Below are 20,685 nucleotides of genomic sequence, written 5' to 3' on the forward strand. Positions count from 1 at the left end.
CGGGGGTGCCTGCTGGGGGCGGGGGTGCCTGCTGGGGGCGGGGGTCCCCGCGAGCAGCCGGCCGCCCCTCTCACCCCAGGATCCCACTGTACGCGTTCCAGCGGAAGGTCTGCTCGTGCTGCGTCACGTTGTGGAAGGGGCACAGCTCGTACTTGTACCTGGGGGCACAGCGGGCGTCAGGGTGGTCCCGGCGCCGCCCCGCCCCCACCCCTGCCAGCGGCGCCCCGCACTCACGTGGACTCCACGAGGCTGAAGCACTTGCCGGCGAGCCTGAAGAGGTGCGCGGGGCCTGGAAGAGAGCACGGGCCTGACGACGTCAGGAAGGCGTCCAGGGCGGCCCAGAGCAGCTGCAGCGACCTCTGAGGGCGACAGCTGGCGGCCCCAGGACGGCTTCCACGCTCAGGCGGAAAGGTGGGTGCAGCAGAGCCTTACGGGACACAGGGACACAGGGAAAGGAAGACGTGAGAGCGGCCACGCGCACAGGCTGACCGAAGAGGAGCCTGGCTCCCGACAAATGCCCGCCCGGGGCCTCGTCGGGGGGGAAGGTGACAGAGCCGTGCCAGCAGCAGGGCACAGGTGCCAGGGAGCAATGCTGGGAAAGTTGGCACGTGAGCAGACGCAGGGGCGGGGGGGGCCCGCAGAACCCCCAAGGTGACAGAGGGCGGGTGCTGCAAGCACACCTGGAGAAGGACGGGGCCAGACCCCCAGCAGGAAGGGGGCCGTCGGCGGAAGCGGCCTGCATGCCGGAAGGCCGCGCGGTGAAGGAGACAGCCTCAGACCAAGGGCTCTGCGCCCCGGAGACCCGCCCTCCACCCGCCAGGCGGACGGGGGACACGGGGGACGGCTGGGGGGGCCTGGTGCCCGCAGGGCGCCCCCCCCCCCACTCTGAAGGGCGAAGACGCGGCCGCGCCACGGAGCTGGCTCGCCCGTCCTTCCGACCTGCCCATCCGCAGAAGGCGGACAGCGCGTCCCGACACCACGGCACAGCGTCCCCAGCGTCTGAGAGGTGATCGTGAGACGGACAGCGGGCCGGGGGCCGGGCCGCACGCTCGATTTTCTTTGTGACTAAAACTGACCAAAAGCTCCAATCGGATTTTAAGAACTTGACGTTATTCACCCCCAGAGCAGCTAGAGGAAAAGCCCCGTGCGCGATAAACACGGATACAAACTGGTCCAACGGAGGAAACGAGGGGCAGAAAAGCCACATGCTTCTGCCACCGTGTTTCCTTATACGTCTGCGTGAAGGAGTGAACTATGCGACGCGGCCAGGAGAGGAGACCCCCCCACGGAGGCGCCGGTGGCGGTGAAAAGTCGGAGGAGGAGGACAGCAGCGCCAGAGCGACTGTGCGCCAGCAACGGTCAGAAGGGACGACGGGCCTCCGTTCCGAGCCCGCAGGAAAGGACTACACTCAGGGTTTCGGATCCCAGCACAAACCAGGAATCAACAGCAGAGGCAGAAGTGGGGAATGCACAAAAGTACGGAAATTAGAAAACACTTGGAGACAAAGCAGGAGGCTGCAGAGCCCGGGCTGCACGGGAGCCCCGCGCGGCCAGCACAGCACGTTCAAGTACGAGGCCCCTGGTAACCTGGCTTCCACTCTCAGGATTAAAACGGGCAAACTAAACACACAGGCGGNACCCTCCCCTGCTCATGCTCTGTGTCTCACACAAATGTAAACATCAAAAATAAACAACACGAGGCCGGCAGAAGGAAGAAAATGAAGTGACGCTCAACAAAACGGACACGCGTGTCGTCAGGCTGAGAACACACCCGCCAGCACTGAGAGCCCTGAGACCAGTCGTGCAGAAGGAAGGTTGCCAGAACGTGTGAGACTGTACACCACCCAACTGCTAACCTGTGCGACACGGGCAAATTCCTAGGAACGTACGCTGTATCGGCCCTTCTCAAGGCTTCCAAAACCCTTGAAGGGGTGGGGGTGGGGGGGTCAGGGAGGAACCCCCCCCTTCACCATGTGAAGCCAGCGTCACCAAGATCCCAAAGTCAAGAAGTCACAAGGAAACTACAGCTCGATGTCCATTCTGAACACAAGTGCAAAAAACCCTCAACGCTCCCTCTCTCTCTAACCCTCCCCTGCTCACGCTGTCTCTCTCTCTCTCTCTCAAAAATAAAACATTAAAAAAATTTTTTTTTTTAAATCTGTTGGCAAAGTCACAAGATACAGACTTGACACTGAAGAAGCAGGTATTGTTTCTGCATTCTAACGATAACCAAAAAAGGAAATTTAAGACAATTCCTTTTACAAGAGCATCAAAAAAAGTAGTTTGGAATAAACCAAAGAGGCAAAATACTTAACACGTTTTTAGCGGACAAGATCGCGCCTAAAGAAATTAAAGATGTAAACAAGTGAGGGGGATCCACTGCGTTCATGGATAGGACAAGTGAGTCTTAAACGTGAACAGCTTCCCAAGTGACCAAATTCCAGGCGATGCTTGTTAAAGTCCCAATAACATTTTGCAGAAATAGTAAAACCCATCCTAAAACTAAAATGGAATCTCAACCCCAAAGAGCCAAAACTATCCTGAAAAAAAGAAAAAGCAGAACACCTCAATCCCGGGTTGACAGCTCCCTGCAAAGCTGCAGATTAGAACACTGTGACCCCAGCACACAGAGAGGCGGGCGCAGCGGTGGCACAGAAAAGAGCCCAGAGGTAAAGTCCTGGACCCACTTCCACGTGACCTGACGTGGGCGCCAAAACCCACGGCAGGGAAAAGACGGTCTTCTCCGTAAATGGTGCTGGGAACCTACCCACGCCAAGGAGGGCAGCGCTGGACCCTTCCTCTACACCGCGTACAAAAATAACTCAGGGGCGCCTGGGTGGCTTAGTCGGTTAAGCGTCCGACTTTCACTTAGGTCATGATCTCGCGGTTCGTGGGTTCGGGCCCCGCGTCGGGCTCTGTGCTGACTGCCAGCTCAGAGCCTGGAGCCTGTTTCAGAGTCTGTGACTCCCTCTCTCTGACCCTACCCTGCTTGCGCTGTCTTGCTCTGAGTCTCAAAAAAATAAAAACGTTAAAAATTTTTAAAAAAAAGAACAGACACGGATGGAGAACATTGGAGCAGAGAGCCCAGAAATGAACACGCACACTTACGGCCAATTATCTCATGAGAAGGAGCCCAGACCTTACAGTGGGCACAGGACAGTCTCTCTGATAAACAGGAACGCCGCACAAATTAGTCGTTATGTAGTAAAGATGTGAACGTGAGACCTGAAAGCTCCTGGAGAACACAGGTGGGAAGCTCCTGGACATCAGCCTTGGCAATGAACTTCTGGATCTGGCAATAAAAGCAAATACTGACCAGGAACTACATAAAACTGCAAAGTTTCTGCGCGGTGAGAGACCAACAAAATGAAAAGGCAGCGTCCTGAATGGGCAAACATATCCATAAGCCATCTATCTGCTAAGGGGTCTAACGGCCAAAATACAAAGACCTCTCGCCACCTAACGGCAAACATAAAACCCCCGTCCAGTCCGAAAGGGGGCAGATCTGCACCCTGTGGTCCAGGGAAGACACCAGATGGCGGACAGGTACCTGCAAAGGCGCGCAGCAGCGATCCCCAGGGAAACGCAAATCAGAACCACAGTGAGCTATATGCCCCACCCCCCCAACGTCGGAACAACTATTCTCAAATCCCAAGAGGGGCGCCTGGGGGACTCAGTCAGTTAAATATCCACCTTTGGCTCATGAACTCATGGTCTGTGGGTTTAAGCCCCGCGTCCAGCTCTGCACTGACACTGCAGAGCCTGTTTAGGGTTCTGTGTGCCCCCCACCCAGTGCGTGCATGCGCTCCCACACGCGCACACACGCGAAACAAGTGCCCGCGACGATGTGGAGAAAAGGGACCCTCGTGCACTGCTGGAGGGAATGCCAAGTGGGGTGGCCGGCGCGGAGACTCCCCAAAGAAAGATAGCGTGTGCCCCACCTGTGGGTACATAACTGAAGAGAAGGAAATTGCCACGTCAAGACGCCTGCGGCTCTGTGCTCACTGCAGCGTGGTCTGAGCAGCCACGTGGAAGCGCCCTGTCCGTGGACGTGCACCGGGGAAGGAATGAAGAGGTGGTGTGTACACAGACAGCGGAACAGCGCGGCCGCGGAAGAGAAAATCCTGCTGTCCGCGACTGCGTGAGCGGCCCTCAGTGAGAGCACTGTGCCAGGTGACACCAGGGAAGGACAAATACTAGATGATGTCACAGGTGGAATGAAACAAATAAACCACTGGGGGGCGCCTGGGGGGCTCAGTCGGTTAAGTGTCCAACTTCGGCTCAGGTCATGATCCTGCAGTTCATGAGTTCAAGCCCTGCGTCAGCCTGCTTCAGATTCTGTGTCTCCCTCTCAGCCCCTCCCCTGCTCTCTATCTCTCTCTCTCTCCTTCTCAAAAATAAAGAAATATTTTTAAAAAATGCAAAAACAGGAGAAGAGATCAATAAAACCAGAAGCTGGTTCTTTGAAAGAATTAACAAAACTGATAAACCCCTAGCCAGTTTGACTTAAAAAAAAAAAAAAGGAAAGGACCCAAATGAATAAAATCAAGAATGAAAGAGATAACAACCAACATAAGACAATATTATGAGCAATTATACGCCAATAAAATCGGTAAACTGGAATAAATGGATAAATTTCTAGAAACATAAACTAATAAAACTGAAACAGGAACAGAAAATTTGAACAGACCCATAACCAGTAAAGAAATCGAATTAATAACCAAAAATCGCCCAAAAAACAAGAGTCCAGGGCCAGATGGCTTTCCAGGGGAACTCTACCAAACATTTAAGGAAGAGTTAACACCTATTCTCTTGAAGCTGTTCAAAAACAGAAATGGAAGGAAGACTTCCAAACTTTCTATGAAGCCGGCATCACCTTGATTCCAAAACCAGACAAAGACACCCCTCCCCCAAAAGGAGAACTACATACCAGTCTCCCTGATGAACATGGATGCAAAAATCCTCAACAAGATATTGGCCAAAGGGATCCAACAATACACTAAAAGATGATTCAAAACCTAACCAAAGATGTAGAAGATCTGTAAGCTGAAAACTATAGAAAGCTTATGAAGGAAAGACACAAAGAAATGGAAAAACATTCCATGCTCATGGATCTGAAGAATAAATATTGTTAAAATGTCAATACTAGCCAAAGCAATCAACACATTCAATGCAATCCCAAACAAAATTGCACCAGCATTCTTCTCAAAACTAGAACAAACTATCCTAAAATTTGTAAGGAACCACAAAAGACCCCAAATAGCCAAAGTAATACTGAAGAAAAAAACCAAATGGGAGGCATCACCATCCCAGACTTTAGCCTCTACTACAAAGCTGTCATCACCAAGACAGTTTGGTATTGGCACAAAAACAGACACATGGACCAATGGAATAGAATTGAGAACTCAGAATTGGACCCAAAAGTGTACAGCCAACTAATCTTTGACAAAGTGGGAAAGAGTATCCAACGGAAAAAAGCCAGCCTCTGTAACACATGGTGCTGGGAGACCTGGACAGCAACGTGCAGAAGAATGAGACAGGATCACTGTCTCACACCATACACAAAAATAAACTCAAAATGGGTAAAGCACCTGAACGTGAGACAGGAAACCATCAAAACCCTAGAAGAGAAAGCAGGAAACAACCTCCTTGACCTCAGCCACAGCAATTTCTCACTTGACACATCCCCAAAGGCAAGGGAATCAAGAGCAAAAATAAACTATTGGGACCTTATCAAGATAAAAAGCTTCTGCACGGCAAAGAACATAATAAAACTAACAGGCAACCGACGGAATGGGAAAAGATAGTTGCAACAGACGTATCAGATAAAAGGCTATAAGGAACTCACCAAATTCCACACCCCAAAAAAATCNTCTCTCTCTGACCCTCCCCTGCTCACGCTGTCTCTCTCTCTCTCTCTCTCTCCCCTCTCAGAAATTAAAAAAAACCATAAAAACAATTAAAATAAAGAAAATTAACAAGAGAATTCCCCTATGACCCAGCAACAGCACCCAAGGGATACAGCAGTGCTGATGCATAGGGGCACATGTACACCAATATTCACAGCAGCACTTTCAACAATAGCCAAATCATGGAAAGGGCCTAGATGTCCATCAACTGAGGAATGGATCAAGAAGATGTGGTTTATCTATACGATGGAATACTCCATGGCAGTGAGAAAGGAGGAAATCTGGCCACGTGTAGCAACATGGATGGAACTTGAGGGTGTTATGCTGAGCGACATAAGACAGGCAGAGAAGGAAAGCTACCATATGTTTTCACTCACATGTGGAACAGGAGAAACTTCACAGAGGACTACAGGAGAGGGGAAGGGGAAAAAATAGTTAAGGAGAGGGAGGGAGGCAAACCATGAGACTCTTATTAAATACTGAGAACAAACTGAGGGTTGATGGAATGGGGTAGAGGGGAAAACAGGCGATGGGCATGGAGGATGGCATTGTTGGGATGAGCACTGGGTGTTATACGGAAACCGAGTAGACAATAAACTGTATTTTTAAAAAATTATTGGGGTGCTTGGGTGGCTCAGTTGGTTGAGTGAGTGACTTCAACTCAGCTCTTGATCTCACGGTTTGTGAGTTCAAGCCCCACCATCCGGCTCTGTGCATGCAGCTCAGAGCCTGGAGCTGCTTCAGATTCTGTGTGTGTCTCTCTCTCTCCCCTGCTTGCACGCGCTCGCTCTCTCTCTCTCTCCCCTGCTCTCACGCTCTAGCGCGCTCTCTCTCTCTCTCTCAAAAATTAGTAAATATTTAAAAATAATTACTCTCCGTTTATACCTGGGATGCAGGGCTGGTTCAATATCCTCAAAAACAATCAATATGATTCAACACATCAATAAAAGAAAGGACAAGAACCACATGATCCTCAATAGATGCGGAGAAAGCATTTGATAAAATACAGCAGCCTTTCTTGATAAAAACCCTTAAGAAAGTAAGGATAGAAGGATCGTACCTCCAGATCATAAAAGCCATATATGAAAAACCCAACGCTAATATCATCCTCAATGGGGACAAACGAGAGCTTTCCCTGTAAGGTCAGAAACGAGGCAGGGATGCCCACTCTCGCCACTGTTATTCAAATAGTATTGGACGTCTCAGCCTCAGCAATCAGACAACACAAAGAAATAGATAGCATCCAAATCAGCCAGGAGGAGGTCAAACTTTCACTTTTCGCAGATGACATGATACTCTATATGGAAAACCCAAAGCATTCCACCAAAAAACTGCTAGAACTGACCCATGAATTCAGCAAAGTGTCAGGATATAAAATCAAGGCACAATTCGGTTGCGTTCCTATACACCAACAATGAAGCAACAGAAAGAGAAACCAAGAAATCGATCCCATTTACAATTGTACCAAAACCCACAGAATACCTAGGAATAAATCTAACCAAAGAGGTGAAAAATCTATACGCTGAAAACTACAGAAAGCTTATGAAAGAAATTGAAGACACAGAAAAAAATGGAAACCTATTCCACGCTCCTGGGTAGGAACAAATACTGTTAAGATGTCAATACTACCCAAAGCAATCTACATATTCAATGCAATACCTATCAAAATAACACCAGCTTTCTTCACAGAGCTAGAACAAACAATCCTAAAATTTGTATGGAACCAGAAGAGACCCCGAATGAATAGCCAAAGCGATCTTGAAAAAGAAAACCAAACCAGGAGGCATCACAATCCCAGACTTCAAACCGCATTACAAAGCTGTCATCACCAAGACAGTATGGTCCTGGCACAAAAATAGACACTCAGATCAATGGAACAGAATAGAGAACCCAGAAATGGCCCCACAAACCTAAGGCCAACTCCTCTTTGACAGAGCAGGAAGGAATATCCAATGGAATAAAGACAGTCTCCTCAGCAAGTGGTGCTGAGAAAACTGGGCAGCGACATGCAGAATGAGCCTGGACCACTTCCTTACGCCACACACAAAAATAAACTCAAGATGGATAAAAGACCTAAATGTAAGACGGGAAGCCATCAAAACTCTAAAGGAGAAAGCAGGCAAGAACCTCTTTGACCTTGGCCGCAGCAACTTCCTACTCAACACGTGTCTGGAGGCAAGGGAAACAAAAGCAAAACTGAACTCCTGGGATCTCAACAAGATAAAAAGCTTCTGCACAGGGAAGGAGACAATCAGCAAAAGTAAAAGGCAAACAGAATGGGAGAAGATATTTGCAAGTGACGTATCAGATAAAGAGTTAGTATCCAAAATCTATAAAGAACTTACCAAATTCAACCTGGAAAAAACAAACCACCCAGTGAAGAAATGGGCCGAAGACATGAACAGACACTTCTCCAAAGATGACATCCAGACGGCCGACAGACACATGAAACGATGCTCAGCGTCCCTCATCAATCAAAACCACAACGAGACACCACCTCACGCCCGTCAGAATGGCCAACATGAACAACTCAGGCAACAGCAGATGCGGGCGGGGAGAGGGGATCCCTCTTGCACTGCCGGTGGGATGCACACTGGTGCAGCCGCTCTGGAAAACAGTGCGGAGGCTCCTCCAAAATGGAACACTGGGCGCCTGGGTGGCTCAGCTGGCTGAGCGCCCGACTTCGGCTCAGGTCATGATCTCATGGTTGGGGAGTTCGAGGCTCACTGAGTGCAGAGCCTACTTCAGAGCCTCTGCTCCCCGTCCCTGCCCCTCCCCCACCCACGCTCTCTGTCAAAACAGATAAAAATAAAAGTTTTTAAGAAGTAAAATAAAAATGAAGGGCGCCTGGGTGGCTTAGTCGGTTAAGCGTCCGACTTTCGCTTGGGTCATGATCTCGCGGTTCGTGGGTTCGAACCGCATCGGGCTCTGTGCTGACTGCCAGCTCGGAGCCTGGAGCCTGTTTCAGTCTGTGACTCCCTCTCTCTCTGACCCTCCCCTGCTCACACTGTCTCTCTCTCTCTCCTAGAAATAAATAAAAATATTAAAAAAAAAGAAGTAGTAGTAAAATAAAAATGAAATTCGGTATCTTATTTCCTAGGGAAATATGAGTAAAAAATCTTTTTCTACTTTTAAAACAGTCATTTTTAACTTCTGAAAACCTCGAGTTAGACTGGCCATTTAATCCTTTTTGCGCCAAGGTGAGTGGCCGGCTTACTGCAGGGTGTGTGTCGCTCGCGGCCTATTCTCTCCTCGGTTCCTGCTGCCAAAGACCGACACTGACACCCCACCCCCACGACACAGGCACCCGCACGGGCACAGCCCGCGTCCAGGTGAGGTCTGGGAAACAACTCAACATTCCCCACCTTCCACTCTAAGACTCCAGACCAAGACCAAAGCTCACGTTCTGGAAAATGCGTGAGGCGTGAACGTGGACCCTGGGAGTCCCATCGGGCCCGTGTCAGCCGCGGGGAGTTCTGAGCTCCCATGACACGCGCTACCGCTGACGTCCCGACCGGAGGAGACGGCGCCGCGGCTCACACGGCGTGCTAATTTAGGCTATTTTAAGTCCACAATTAAACTACGTTCCCTTTTAGAATTATGATTTAAGCGGCTCAATCAGGCATTCATCGGACTTCCGTTCAGGTCACGATTTCATCATGGTTCGTGAGTTCGAGCCCCGCGTCCTGACTCGCTGCTGTCAGCACAGAGCCCGCTTCGGATCCTCTGTCCCCATCTCTCTGGCCCTCTCCTGCTCTCTCTCTCTTTCAAAAGTGAATAAAGATTAAAAGTATGATTTAGGGCCACCTGGGTGGCTCAGTCGGTCAAGCATCCAATTCTTAGATTTCGACTCAGGTCATGATCTCACGGTTCATGGGATGCAGCCCCGTGTCGGGCTCTGTGCTGACAGCATGGAGCCTGCCTGGGACTCTCTCTGACCTTCCCTCGCTTACACGCTCTTTCTCCTCAAAATAAACTTTTAAAAACGTATGACTTAACTGCTGAAGGAAATTTACTATTGTCAGACTAAACAGAAAATTCCTCACAGAATTTTCATCAGCTTTATTTGCAGGGTCCTTCATTTGGAATTATTTTTGCTTTTATACGCTGTATGCGCTCACAGCTGTGGCTTTTGAAACTTCCGTGAGAGACTGGAAGGGGCAGTGTCACCGCCGTGGCCCTGTGCGCCCTGCACTTTCTCTCTCACACGCTGCACCTTCCGACAGGACCCCTCCCCGCGAGCGCCCTTCACTGTCTTCCAGGCCCCTAACCTTCGGAGTTTGGGTTTTAATCTGCTTAAAGAAAATCATCGCACTAGATTATTTAAAAACCATCCCCAACTGAGGCGCCTGGGGGTTCAGTCGAGTGAGCATCTGACTCTTGGTGCTGACTCAGGTCATGATCTCACGGGTTTGTGGGGTCGAGCCCCGGTCGGGCTCTGCGCTGACAGTGTGGAGCCTGCTTGGGATTCTCTCTCCCCTGGCTCTCTCCGCTCCTCCCCCTCACATACGTGTGTGCGCGCGCGCACGCGTTTGCACGCTCTCTCAAAATAAGCTTTTAAAAAAACATTCCAGATTCTCACATTAAAGGTTTTGCTTTGGAGGTAACACTAGTGGGTTTTAAAAAGGAAAGCCGAGTTAGTAGAGTGAGCTCTTCTGGAGCGAGCCCCGGGGGCCCTCGCCATGCCGCTCGGGGCCGGTGCTCCCGGCGCCCCCACACCCCGGGCCCCTCAGTCCCCTCCGCGGAGCAGCGTCTCTGGGAAGCCTGCGTGCTCACGGTAAGAGACGCACACGTCTAGGTGGGGAGAGGTGGGGACCACGGAGAGTCCCATTTCGGTACACAAGGCTAAGCTGTAAAAATTTTTTTTTTTTTAATGTTTTATTTATTTCTAGGAGAGAGAGAGAGACAGCGTGAGCAGGGGAGGGTCAGAGAGAGAGGGAGTCACAGACTGAAACAGGCTCCAGGCTCTGAGCTGGCAGTCAGCATAGAGCCCGATGCGGGGCTCGAACCCACAAACCGCGAGATCATGACCTAAGCGAAAGTCGGACGCTTAACCGACTAAGCCACCCAGGCGCCCCTGTAAAACATTTTCTAAGAAACGATCTGAGCTGCACAATCGAATACGCCACACGCTCCCCGGGCCTTTTACGCCAGATGTGGCACCGAGGCCCCAACGCTTCCACTGACCTTCGAGGTTCAGAATAGAAGTGACCTCTCCAGAAGGCAAGCTCTTTTGAGGGCGCATCACTCACAGAGGAGACTGAGACACAGCACCACGGGCAAGGGCGGAGATGCCTTGACTGGGGGGCTAAGGTGCAGTGAAACCGCTGGTGCCGTTTTCTTTCGCCCTTTAGGGAGGTTTAGAGACCACACACAGGTTCCGTCGCACTACAGGTGTCTTAGGAGTAAGTATTTTCTAAAAAGACAGTGCTGAAAAACCCATTTACCAAGACTTTATCAAGTCAAACAGGAGACGCACGGCAGAGACAGGTGACCTCACGGGGTCCTGAATGGCAGCGTGCAGGGCTGCCCACGAAGGCAGGCAGGACAGCGCCACCAGCCCGGCCTGCGCCCCCACGGCACGCCTCTCCTGCTCTGTACACCTTTGGAAACGACATTAAGAACCTTAATAAGGGGCGCCTAGGTCACTCAGTCGGTTAAGCGTCCGACTTGGGCTCAGGTCATGATCTCACGGTTCGTGGGTTCGAGCCTGCTTCAGGTCCTCCCTGTCTCTCTGCTCGTCCCCTGCTTGCGCGTTCTCTCTCCAAAATAAACCTTAAAGGGCACACTGCATTAAAAAAATAAACGAGGGACACCTGGGTGGCTCAGTCAGTTAAGCATCTGACTTCAGCTCGGGTCACGATCCCACAGCTCGTGAGTTCAAACCCCGAGTCGGGCTCTGTGCTGACAGCTCAGAGCCCGGAGCTGCTTCGGATTCTGTGTCTCCCTCTCTGCCCCTCCGCACTCCTGCTCTGTCTCTGTCTCTCAAAAATAAATATTAAAAAATTAAGAAACAAGCAAAAGAACCCTTATTAATCAGCCTATCGGTAAAGATTAGCTCTTTTTATGTTTTTACATTTATTTGAGAGAGAGGAAGAGAAAGCGGGCACGCAGGGGTGTGCACCCCAGTAGGGAGGGAAGAGAGGGAGAGAGGGATTCCCAGCAGGCTCTGGGCGGACAGCTGCCAGCAGAGCCCCTGTGTGGCTCGAATCCACGGATCGTGAGTCCATGACCTGAGCCAAAGCCAAGAGTCAGACGCCCCATGGACCGGGGGCCCCCCGCGACCCCCGAACCTGTCGGTGCGTCCTCAGCAATGAGAACGCGGGACACACGCAACCGCCCTGAGCGTCCTGCCAGCACGAGCCAAGGTCATGAAAGCCTTGTTTTTGGAGAGGGTGGAGGGTAAAGGGATCTGTTCCAGATTGTGACTAAAACCGCCTGATGACCCAAATGCACGTGTGGCCAGCCACTACTCCTGGAGCAGGGAGGCTGGGACAGCCTAGAAGGCACTGGGGCAACGGGGAACGTGGATGTGACCTGCTTCCCACACGGAATTACTGCGTATTTTGGGGCGGTGGGAGACCCAGACTGGCACTACTTAGGGATAAAGCATCATGACAGTTTCAAATGGTTGGACAAAACGGAAGTTCACTTTCTTCAAGGCGGTAACGGGGAAAATAAAGTCAAGGCAAGTGCTACCTGCTGCACTGACACCTAGTTCACCGTCCGCTTTCTCCATTTTTCTTTCCCATGCTTTTACTAATAAAAAGCTGGGATAGACTTGTTTAGGCTGACAGCTCACACCTGTCCCTCTGGGAGCTCATTCCCGCCCCCGCCCCCCCCACCCCTCTGGCCTGGGCCTCTAGCTCAAGGCCTTTACCCGGCCACTCCTCCCCACATATCCCCTTCCTTCCTTCTCTCCCTCAGCCTCTGACCAAAATGTCATTTCTCAGCCTTTTCCTGACCCCCTTATTTAAAAGGGGAACCCCTACGGACGGCGGTCTGGGGGCTCAGTCCCCACAGAGCATGTGACACTCTTATCTCAGCGTCCTGTTTGTGTCCCGCGCTGGGTGGAGAATTTACACAGTGATTAAAACAGGGATCCTCGAAACCACACTTGCCCTTCGCACACATACCCTCTTCTCTGCTTTCCACACCTTCGGGACATTTCTCATCATCAAGCATTCTACATTTCACCTACTTCTTAGTTAACTGGCGGACGCGCGCACACACTCCGTTAGACTGTCAACTCCAGGAGGAAAAGCTGTGTGTTTTGCTCATTTCTGCATTCCCAGCACACACCCTAACACACAGTAACGTGCAACTTAAAAAAAAAAAAAAAATTACCGGATGTCTCCTGCTTGTATTTCTCATTTAACTACCCAGCAAATCGATTTCTTCCGTGGCCCCGTGCCTTAGAAAACCACTCACAGAGTAGGAAAGCTCAATCCGCAGTAGGAAAGTGTCTATCGGCCAACGAACTTAACGCCTGGCAATAAAGGAGCGCAGAGCCATTCTATAAACCATACGCATCAAGCGAAAAGCGTGAAGACCGGTGTTCGCCACCTTGAAGCATTCCAAGACCCCCAGTGAGCGACGACAGGAAATGAGCAAACCTGTGTAGTTACCACTGTTCAAAAAAAAGGGGGGAGGGGCAGAAAATAAATCTTAAAAAGAGGGAGAAAATCACCAAAACAAATTAGTGCACGCTTTTGCTCGTATGCTCATGCACGTGAAAGCATAAAACACGTCTGTACCAAACTGTTCACGGAGATCACCTCCGCCGAAGGAACTAAAGAGGACTAGATCCGGGCGTAACTACTTAGAACCTTCCGGAACTGCATCGCGCACTCAAGCTCTGGAAGGCCGACAGACGAACGCGCGAGCCTCCCAGGCTGCCTGTCCCCCCGGGTCGGAATCCCGCGCCGGCTCCCGGCTTCCTCCCTGGCCGCCCCGCGGCCGCGCCCAGGGTCCCGCACTCACCAGACAGGGGGGAAGGGTCCCTCTTGGGCTGGAGGCGACTGGTCTGCGGCAGGAAGGGGTTGTTGAGCCTGCGGGAAGCGGCAGGGCAANCGCGGGGCGCTCCCTGGAGGCCTTCGCCGAGGAGGTGGGCGCCGCGCTGCGCGGTGAGTGGGGCGCGATCGGGGAATGGGTCGGGGTCGCAGGCCGGGGCTGGTCCCCGGAGCTGCCCCTGAGGCTCGGTTCCCTTCTCTGCTCCGGTGCAGCGTCTGTGGAGCCAGAGGCGGCCGAGGACGAAGGCATTTCGGGGCCGCCGCGGCTGCCCTGCCCGCTGGCCATGTGGGAGCTGGGCCACTGCGACCCCCGGCGCTGCACCGGCCGCAAGCTGGCGCGCCTGGGCCTGGTGCGCTGCCTGCGCCTGGGCCACAGGTTCGGCGGCGTGGTGCTCAGCCCCGTGGGCTCCCAGTACGTGTCCCCCGCGGACAGGTAGGAGCAGGGGCGTCGGGGGTGGGGGCGGGAGTCTCAGTAAGCCCGCGGCGCTGGTGTCGCTCCTCTCTGGGCTTTTCTACACGTACTTGCCTAGTTTGCCCCCATTGCCTAATGCAGAACATAGTAGGGCCGCAGTAAATATTCGTCGAGTGAATAAGGAGCCTGCCCCTGGAACATATACCGTTGGGGCTGCTTGGGGGCCAGGGAATGATCTTGTATCTCAGGGAAGTCAGTCCTCAGGACAGGACGGTGGGGCCGGCCCCCAGCACCCAGCCCTCCTCTGCTCCTAACAGACAGCTGGTGGCACAGTGTGGGGTCGCTGTCATTGACTGCTCCTGGGCTCGCCTGGATGAGACACCGTTTGGGAAGATGCGGGGAACCCACACGCGGCTACTGCCCCACCTGGTCGCGGCCAACCCCGTGAACTACGGCCGGCCCTGCAAACTGTCCTGCGTGGAGGCTTTTGCCGCCACCTTCTGCATCCTGGGTGAGCGCCGGAGCCTGCTAGCCTGGAAGCGGGGCTACGCTCCCAGCAGTGGGCTTTCTGCTGCCACGTCCCAGGAGGCACATGAGGGTGTGGGGAGTCGCCAAGGGGGACACGCTAGGATTTCGATCCCACCTGTCACCCCTCAACTTGCCCTCAGAGAATTTACAGACCCAGCAGAGACTCAGACAGGTGGCCCCATGAGAGGTGGGGGGAGGGCCTTAGTGGATGGCGGAGGCGGTGAGCAGGCTGTCTGGACGGCGGAACAGAGTGATCGCGGGACAGCGCTGAGGGCGCTGGGAACACGTGGGACGGGAGAGGGGTTGTCAGCGCCCTTGGTTTCCTGCATCCTCACCGTCAGGCTTCTCGGACCTTGCTGTCATTTTGCTGCGGAAGTTCAAGTGGGGCAAGGGCTTCCTAGACCTGAACCGCCAGCTCCTGGACAAGTACGCGGCCTGCAGCGGCCCCGAGGAGGTGCTGCAGGCGGAGCGGGAGTTCCTGGCCTGCGCCAGGGAACGCCCCGGGGACAAGGAGCTCGGTGAGTCTGGACGCGGACACGAGCGCGCCGGCTGGGTGCCAGGGCCCTAACCCTAATCCCCCTCCGGGCCTGCAGCCTCCTTTGAGAAGCCGGTGGGGGGAGGTGGGGGGATCCTGCCCCGGCCTCTAGGAGGCCTGGTTGTGCTCTGAGCTCACTTCCAGGTGTTTTTCTTACTTGCTTCCTCTTGTTCAGATCCTTTTGACGTGGATTCGGGGCGCGAGTTTGCAAACCCCAACAGGCCGGTGGCTGGCACCCGGTGGGTCCCTGGGCTTCCTAGCTGTGGGACGGCTCAGACCCAGGGCTCTCCTCTGCCTCTGGCCTCAGCCCCTCCTGTNTCAGCTGAGGGGCTTCTGTGAGCGGGCGTGCCAGGGGTGGGGCCTCTCGTGAACACACCTCTCCCTTCCAGGCCACTTCCAGACAGCGATGACAGCAGCAGTGAGGATGAGTCTGTGGAGCGTGGACCTGACGCTGAGGATGGGGGAGACAGTGGCCTGGAAGAGGATCCTCAGGGGCAAGGGGCAGAGGCGAGGGCCCCGGCAGAGATTTGGAAAGGAATCAAGAAACGGCAGAGAGACTAAAGGTTGCAGACACATCTATTTTTTTGAGGCGGTGCCATAAGGAACTCGAGAGAGGGCGGCAGGACTTGTGAGGGCACGGACAGGCCTGGCAGCCTCAGCCCTCAACACCGAGCAGTGCTGGGCTGTGTCCCTGCGGTTCTGACACAGCTGTGCTCTGGGCCCTTCGAGCCCTCCCAGTGAAGCTGCAGGCCAGGAGACCCCGGTGTGAGCCTGTTTCTTTGCACGTAGCCTGGGGATGGGCGGGGAGGGGACTCTCGGTCTCTAGCCAGGCAGAGTCGGATGGGAATGGGCTGGGCCGCTGGACCATGGGGGGCCGGGCATGGGCACGCCTTGCATGGGCATGCATGTCAGCACACAGGGAAGGACAGTAGCTACACAGCTGAGTGGCCAACATGGGGCCCCTCTCCCTGATCGATCGACCTCGCGGGATATTCCCGGTCTCACAGTGACGCCAGGGGACCCTCTCCCAGGCCTGGGACCCCGGTAGGGATTGGAGACCTGTGCACTGCATAGCAAACCTCTCTGTGCGCCCTCGGCGCGAGGGCTTCCAGATCTTCACCTTGTCCCCCACGAGGGCAACCAGGGGCTGTTTCCCCCACGGCCGGGGCTGTCCAGACTCAAACCTGGCCGTGTGACCTGTTGGCCTGGCCAGGCCCTGCCACACTCCCCACCCCAGCAAGCGACCCTGCTTCCTCTAAGAAGGGCTGTGGCCCTGGTAACGTCTGGGGCGGGCCATTCCTTGCTGGGCGGGGGGGCCCTGTGGCATTTACCACCGGACTTCAAGCAGCGTCCCTGGTCTCACCGCGGTGCCGTAGCACCTCCTTCAGTCTGCGGCCTCCAGCTGTGGTCACGTCTCCTGGGGAGCCAGCCGTCCCGCCGGGAGCCTGCCACGGGCCGCCCAAGCTGAGGGAGCAGATGGAGAAGCCCGGCCAGTGGCCAGGCCCACTCTGCTCTGTGTCCAGGGGGACCACGGCCGGCCAGGCCCCACCGAGTTACCCTCAGACCCAGGGAGGGGGGTGCCCGCTGGAAGCAAGGGGTGTTCACAGTACACATCACACAGACACCGCCAGGGCGGGAAGGAGCTAGAGGGCCGCGGCGGCACACCGGGTGGGCGAGGGGTGCTCAGGGGTCCGCCTCCATGCACTTCTCCAGTTCCTTGAGCCTCCTGACGAAGTCCTGCGCCTCCTTGCTGGCGCGGCCTTCCAGCATCCTCAGTGCCGACTTCACTACAGGGGGGAGGGCGGGGCGGGCGTGAGACCGAGGCGGCCATCGAACCCACCATCCCCGGACCCTCACTCACCCTGGGCCCTGGGCCGGCGCAGATGCAGGGTGACGGGCTGCCTGGCCCTCGCGCTCCCTCCCACCTGGGGCCGTGCTATGCCAGCGACGCTGGCCAGGCCAAGGGCTGCCTCCCCCGCGAAGTCGTTGGTGGACAGCCAGTCGTGGTCCATGACGGTGAACAGCACGCAGGCACCGCGGCGGCGGCACGCCTCTGCTGGCACAGAGCTGCGGGCGAAGGGCAGTCCCTGGAGCCCTGCTCCCCGGCCGGGGGATGGGGGGCACGGGCCGGAGGGGGAGGGACACTCACAAGTAGAAGAGCTCGTCGTACACGGGGTGCAGGGTCCGGTTCCTGACCTGGGTCCTCTGGCTGCGGACCAGCGGGAAGACGTGTGGCGGGCCCAGCTCCACGATCACAAATGGGTCACTGAGGCCTGGGGGGCACAGCGGCGAGCAGGCTGAGCACCGCCACCCAGCGCCCCACCCCCCACCCCTGCACTGCTCCTGGCCCCGCCCCCTCACCGTTGGCGTCCAGCGGGGGCAGGTCCGCGGCGTGCAGCACCTCCACCACCAGCCGCTGCTCAGCTGCCTCGTAGTGGCAGCGCACGCTCAGGCGCCCGAACCGGTTCCGCTCCAGGGACCTCTGCGGAAGGGCTTGCGCCAGTGACCGCGGCGCAGGGGCTCGAGGGGAGGGGCCGCGAGCCCACACTGCGCGTGTGCACACCGGGCCTCACTACCTGTTTGAGCTTGTCCAGGTAGTACTGCTCGATGCACTCGCGGGTGGAGCACTGATGCAGGCGCAGCTCCTCCTCCAGCCTCTGCGGAGCCGAGGGGTTGCTGAACACAGGCCCCGGGGCCGCACCACCCTCGCCCACGGACCGAGACCCCGGGGCCAAACTCACCTTGTAGCTTCCGTCTTTCAGGCTCTCGAGGGGGAGACCCTGGCCCTCCGCGTGGAAGAAATTCACCAGGGCCTGGGGCAGGGCAAGGGGGGAGAGAAACGGGGCACCGCTCGTGCTGGGGCTATGGCTGGGACAGGCAGAGCCCTGAGCAGCACCAGGGCACCTGGGAGCCCAGGGCAGAGCCGCCCGTCACGCCTAGAAGCCACCAGCAAACTGGGGAGAATGCCAGTGGCTGGGGCCAGACAACCGTCTTACCAGGGGACCCAGGGGCTGCTGACACAGGCAGGCCAGCAGGGAGGAGACACTGGTCTGGTGGAGTTCCAGGGGAGGGGTCATGTGACAGGGTCCCCTGGGGAAGGCCCCCTTCCCGGGAGGCCCCGCCACCAGGCCCTACCTCCAGCGTGAAGTGGAAGCGGCCATAGAAATCAGCAGAGACGTCGAGGTTTGCACCCAGAGCCCGAAGGATGGCTTGCAGGAGCAGCTCCCAGAGCGCCTCCAGCACCCTGCAGGGACACTCCGTGTCCTGATCCCAAGGGACCCCAGGCCCCGCCCCAGCCCGCCCACCCCGAGCTGTACCTGCTCAGGTTCTCTTTCACCAGCGAGGTATTCAGCAGGGCCAGCTTCTCATCCAGGTACTTCATGAGCGGGGCCACGGCCTGCGGGCAGCATCCTCAGTGCCACATTGCCCCAGGCCCCGCCCCGCGCAACTCCCCTGGGTGCCCAGGCCCTCACTTCATCGTTCTGAATGGAGTCTGGCGACAGGCTGATGTGCTGCACGTACTTCCTGATGTCAGCCACCATCTGGGGGACGGCACAGCTCAGCACCAAGCGGCACTGTGAGGGGGCAGCCGGGGCCTCCACCCGCCCGCCCACCTTGGAGGTCAGGTGCGCCGTCACGGTGTGGACCTCCTGCTGCAGGTCTTCATCCAGGGCCTGCGCACAGCTAAGCAGAGGACGCGGGAGCGCCGCCTCGGGCCCCGCGGTCGCCTCCGGCCGGGCCAGACCCCGCAGCGTCTGCCCCGCAGCCTTGCGTAGGAGCTCCACGTTGTTGAGAACCACGCAGAGCTGGGGAGGTGTGCCACGCGGGGGCGGGTCGGCATCCCTCGGCCCCGCCCCCTGCCCGCCCCGGCCCCGCGCCCCGCCCGCCNGTGGGAGGCGAGGGCTCAGGAGATGCGGGCTGTGCCCCCCGGTCCCGCTGCCCTTCCAGACTCCTGGCTCCTCCCAGATCATGCTTCCCAACCCATGGCCAACACACCTGGCTGAGCTGGGTGCCGAGGGCCTGGGCCTGGGTGGGGTCCGGCCACGCCAGGCGGGCCCACAGCTCCTGGATGTGACTGAAGCAGAGGCTAGCCGTGGCCGCAGAACTGCTGTGCCTGGAGGAGGTGTCCATGGGCTCCAGCTAGGAAGGCGGGAGGAGGCCTGGGTTGCAGGGGGGGCCCTGGCTGAGCGCAGCACCCTCAGGCCCGGGTGCTTACCGTGTCCACATCCACGGCTCCCTGCAGTCTCCACCTGACCTGGTCCCGCAGCACCTGCAGCCAAAGCTTCACGGCGGGCAGGAACGGGGCGTGGATGCCAGCCAGGGCGAGGGAGCGGCTGTCGCTGTGGCAGGAGGCTGGTCAGCTCGCACGGACACCTTGAGCCAGCACAGGCCTGGTTCCCCGCCCAAGGGGGCACCTGGGAGAGCCCGCCTCAGAGGGCCCTCGGGCTGTCCCAGAGGCCTCCCAGATGAGGCTGGAGGACGGGGGGAGTGGGTGCAGGGCTGGGACGCAACGGTGGGAGGAGACGACAGACGGGGGCGGGGGGGGCGGGCAGGGCACCCACCGGCCGGGGATGCTGCTCCAGAAACGCTGGATGTCCGCCAGGGTCACGTACAGTTCGAAGAGCCCCGAGGCCACCTCGAGGGTCATCTTGGGGCTCAGCTCCTCCGTCAGCACCCATGCCTCCTCAGCCACCTGCTCGGGAGGGTGGAGTCAGGCCACTGGCAACAAGGAAAGCCGGGCCCCTCCCAGCCAGGGGGTTCTCCCCACAGCCTCTCACCAGCCGCTCCAGCTGCCGGAAAGTGAGGGTGAAGAAGTCGATGTCGGTGATGCTGCAAAGACAAATTCCGCACGTCGGCTTGCCCCGCCCCCGGCCCGGCGGCATCGGCATCACTGAGGGGCGCGGCACGGGTGGCAGGAAGAGCCCGGGGCCCCACCTGTGGAAGAGGCTGGCGTAGACCCCGTAGCAGGCCTGCAGGTCCTCGTAGACGGCGTCAGCCAGCTCGACCAGCCCGGCAAGGCGCTGCGGCCCCGGCTGCGAGGAAGCCCGGTTCACGCTGACCTGTGGCCCGCGCCTACTTGCCGGCCCCCTCCCCGCCCCTCCCCTGCGGCACCTGCTCGCGAGGACTCTTGGCGCTCAGGAGCCTGTCGTACCATTCGCGGTTGCCTCTCTGCAAGACGAGTCACCAAGCCGGGGTGGTGAGCGGGGGTAGGTTAAAGGGGCCCTGGAGCGTGGTAGAGCGGGCCCGGAGCCGGGGGCGGGCGTGGCCGGGGGCTGGGGGCGGGCACCG

The 20,685-nt window shown here is 56.6% G+C and overlaps 4 protein-coding genes across 4 annotated transcripts in view; 2 read left to right on the forward strand and 2 right to left on the reverse strand.

The window, feature by feature from the left end:
• GNPTG (N-acetylglucosamine-1-phosphate transferase subunit gamma) overlaps positions 1-13,977 on the reverse strand; it is a gene marked incomplete at its 5' end in the record, with an annotated part of 16,134 nt that extends 2,157 nt beyond the window's left edge. Inside the window, 3 exon segments of the mRNA XM_077762748.1 lie at positions 27-158; positions 235-289; positions 13,893-13,977. Coding sequence (XP_077618874.1) covers positions 27-158; positions 235-289; positions 13,893-13,977 — 272 coding nt within the window.
• The window catches only part of CCDC154 (coiled-coil domain containing 154), a 162,078-nt gene that overhangs the window by 55,218 nt on the left and 86,175 nt on the right, over positions 1-20,685 (forward strand).
• TSR3 (TSR3 ribosome maturation factor) lies at positions 13,989-16,154 on the forward strand. The gene is made up of 6 exons (XM_077762664.1): positions 13,989-14,035; positions 14,135-14,354; positions 14,651-14,844; positions 15,203-15,379; positions 15,572-15,635; positions 15,786-16,154. Exons 2-6 carry the CDS (start codon positions 14,206-14,208, stop codon positions 15,955-15,957), a joined length of 756 nt encoding a protein of 251 aa, XP_077618790.1. The 5' UTR covers positions 13,989-14,035; positions 14,135-14,205; the 3' UTR covers positions 15,958-16,154.
• Positions 17,080-20,685, reverse strand: part of BAIAP3 (BAI1 associated protein 3) — a 17,216-nt gene continuing 13,610 nt past the window's right edge. The window contains 17 exon segments of the mRNA XM_077762749.1: positions 17,080-17,183; positions 17,258-17,463; positions 17,546-17,669; positions 17,758-17,878; positions 17,973-18,053; positions 18,138-18,209; positions 18,532-18,640; positions 18,714-18,793; positions 18,870-18,938; positions 19,011-19,332; positions 19,385-19,536; positions 19,613-19,736; positions 19,959-20,089; positions 20,175-20,226; positions 20,332-20,429; positions 20,509-20,619; positions 20,684-20,685. The exon segment at positions 20,684-20,685 is cut by the window's right edge and continues 166 nt beyond it. Coding sequence (XP_077618875.1) covers positions 17,080-17,183; positions 17,258-17,463; positions 17,546-17,669; positions 17,758-17,878; positions 17,973-18,053; positions 18,138-18,209; positions 18,532-18,640; positions 18,714-18,793; positions 18,870-18,938; positions 19,011-19,332; positions 19,385-19,536; positions 19,613-19,736; positions 19,959-20,089; positions 20,175-20,226; positions 20,332-20,429; positions 20,509-20,619; positions 20,684-20,685 — 1,958 coding nt within the window.

This window comes from Crocuta crocuta, unplaced genomic scaffold (assembly GCF_008692635.1).
Source record: "Crocuta crocuta isolate KB4526 unplaced genomic scaffold, BGI_CrCroc_1.0 scaffold234, whole genome shotgun sequence".
Classification (NCBI taxonomy): Eukaryota; Metazoa; Chordata; class Mammalia; order Carnivora; family Hyaenidae; genus Crocuta; species Crocuta crocuta.

Bases quoted from the DNA above. Each gene is read 5' to 3' on its own strand.
- TSR3 (XM_077762664.1), top strand. From the start codon at position 14,206: ATGTGGGAGCTGGGCCACTGCGACCCCCGGCGCTGCACCGGCCGCAAG. The intron at 14,355-14,650 runs GTAGGAGCAGGG...TGCTCCTAACAG, and splicing joins TACGTGTCCCCCGCGGACAG to ACAGCTGGTGGCACAGTGTG. The intron at 14,845-15,202 runs GTGAGCGCCGGA...CCTCACCGTCAG, and splicing joins CGCCACCTTCTGCATCCTGG to GCTTCTCGGACCTTGCTGTC.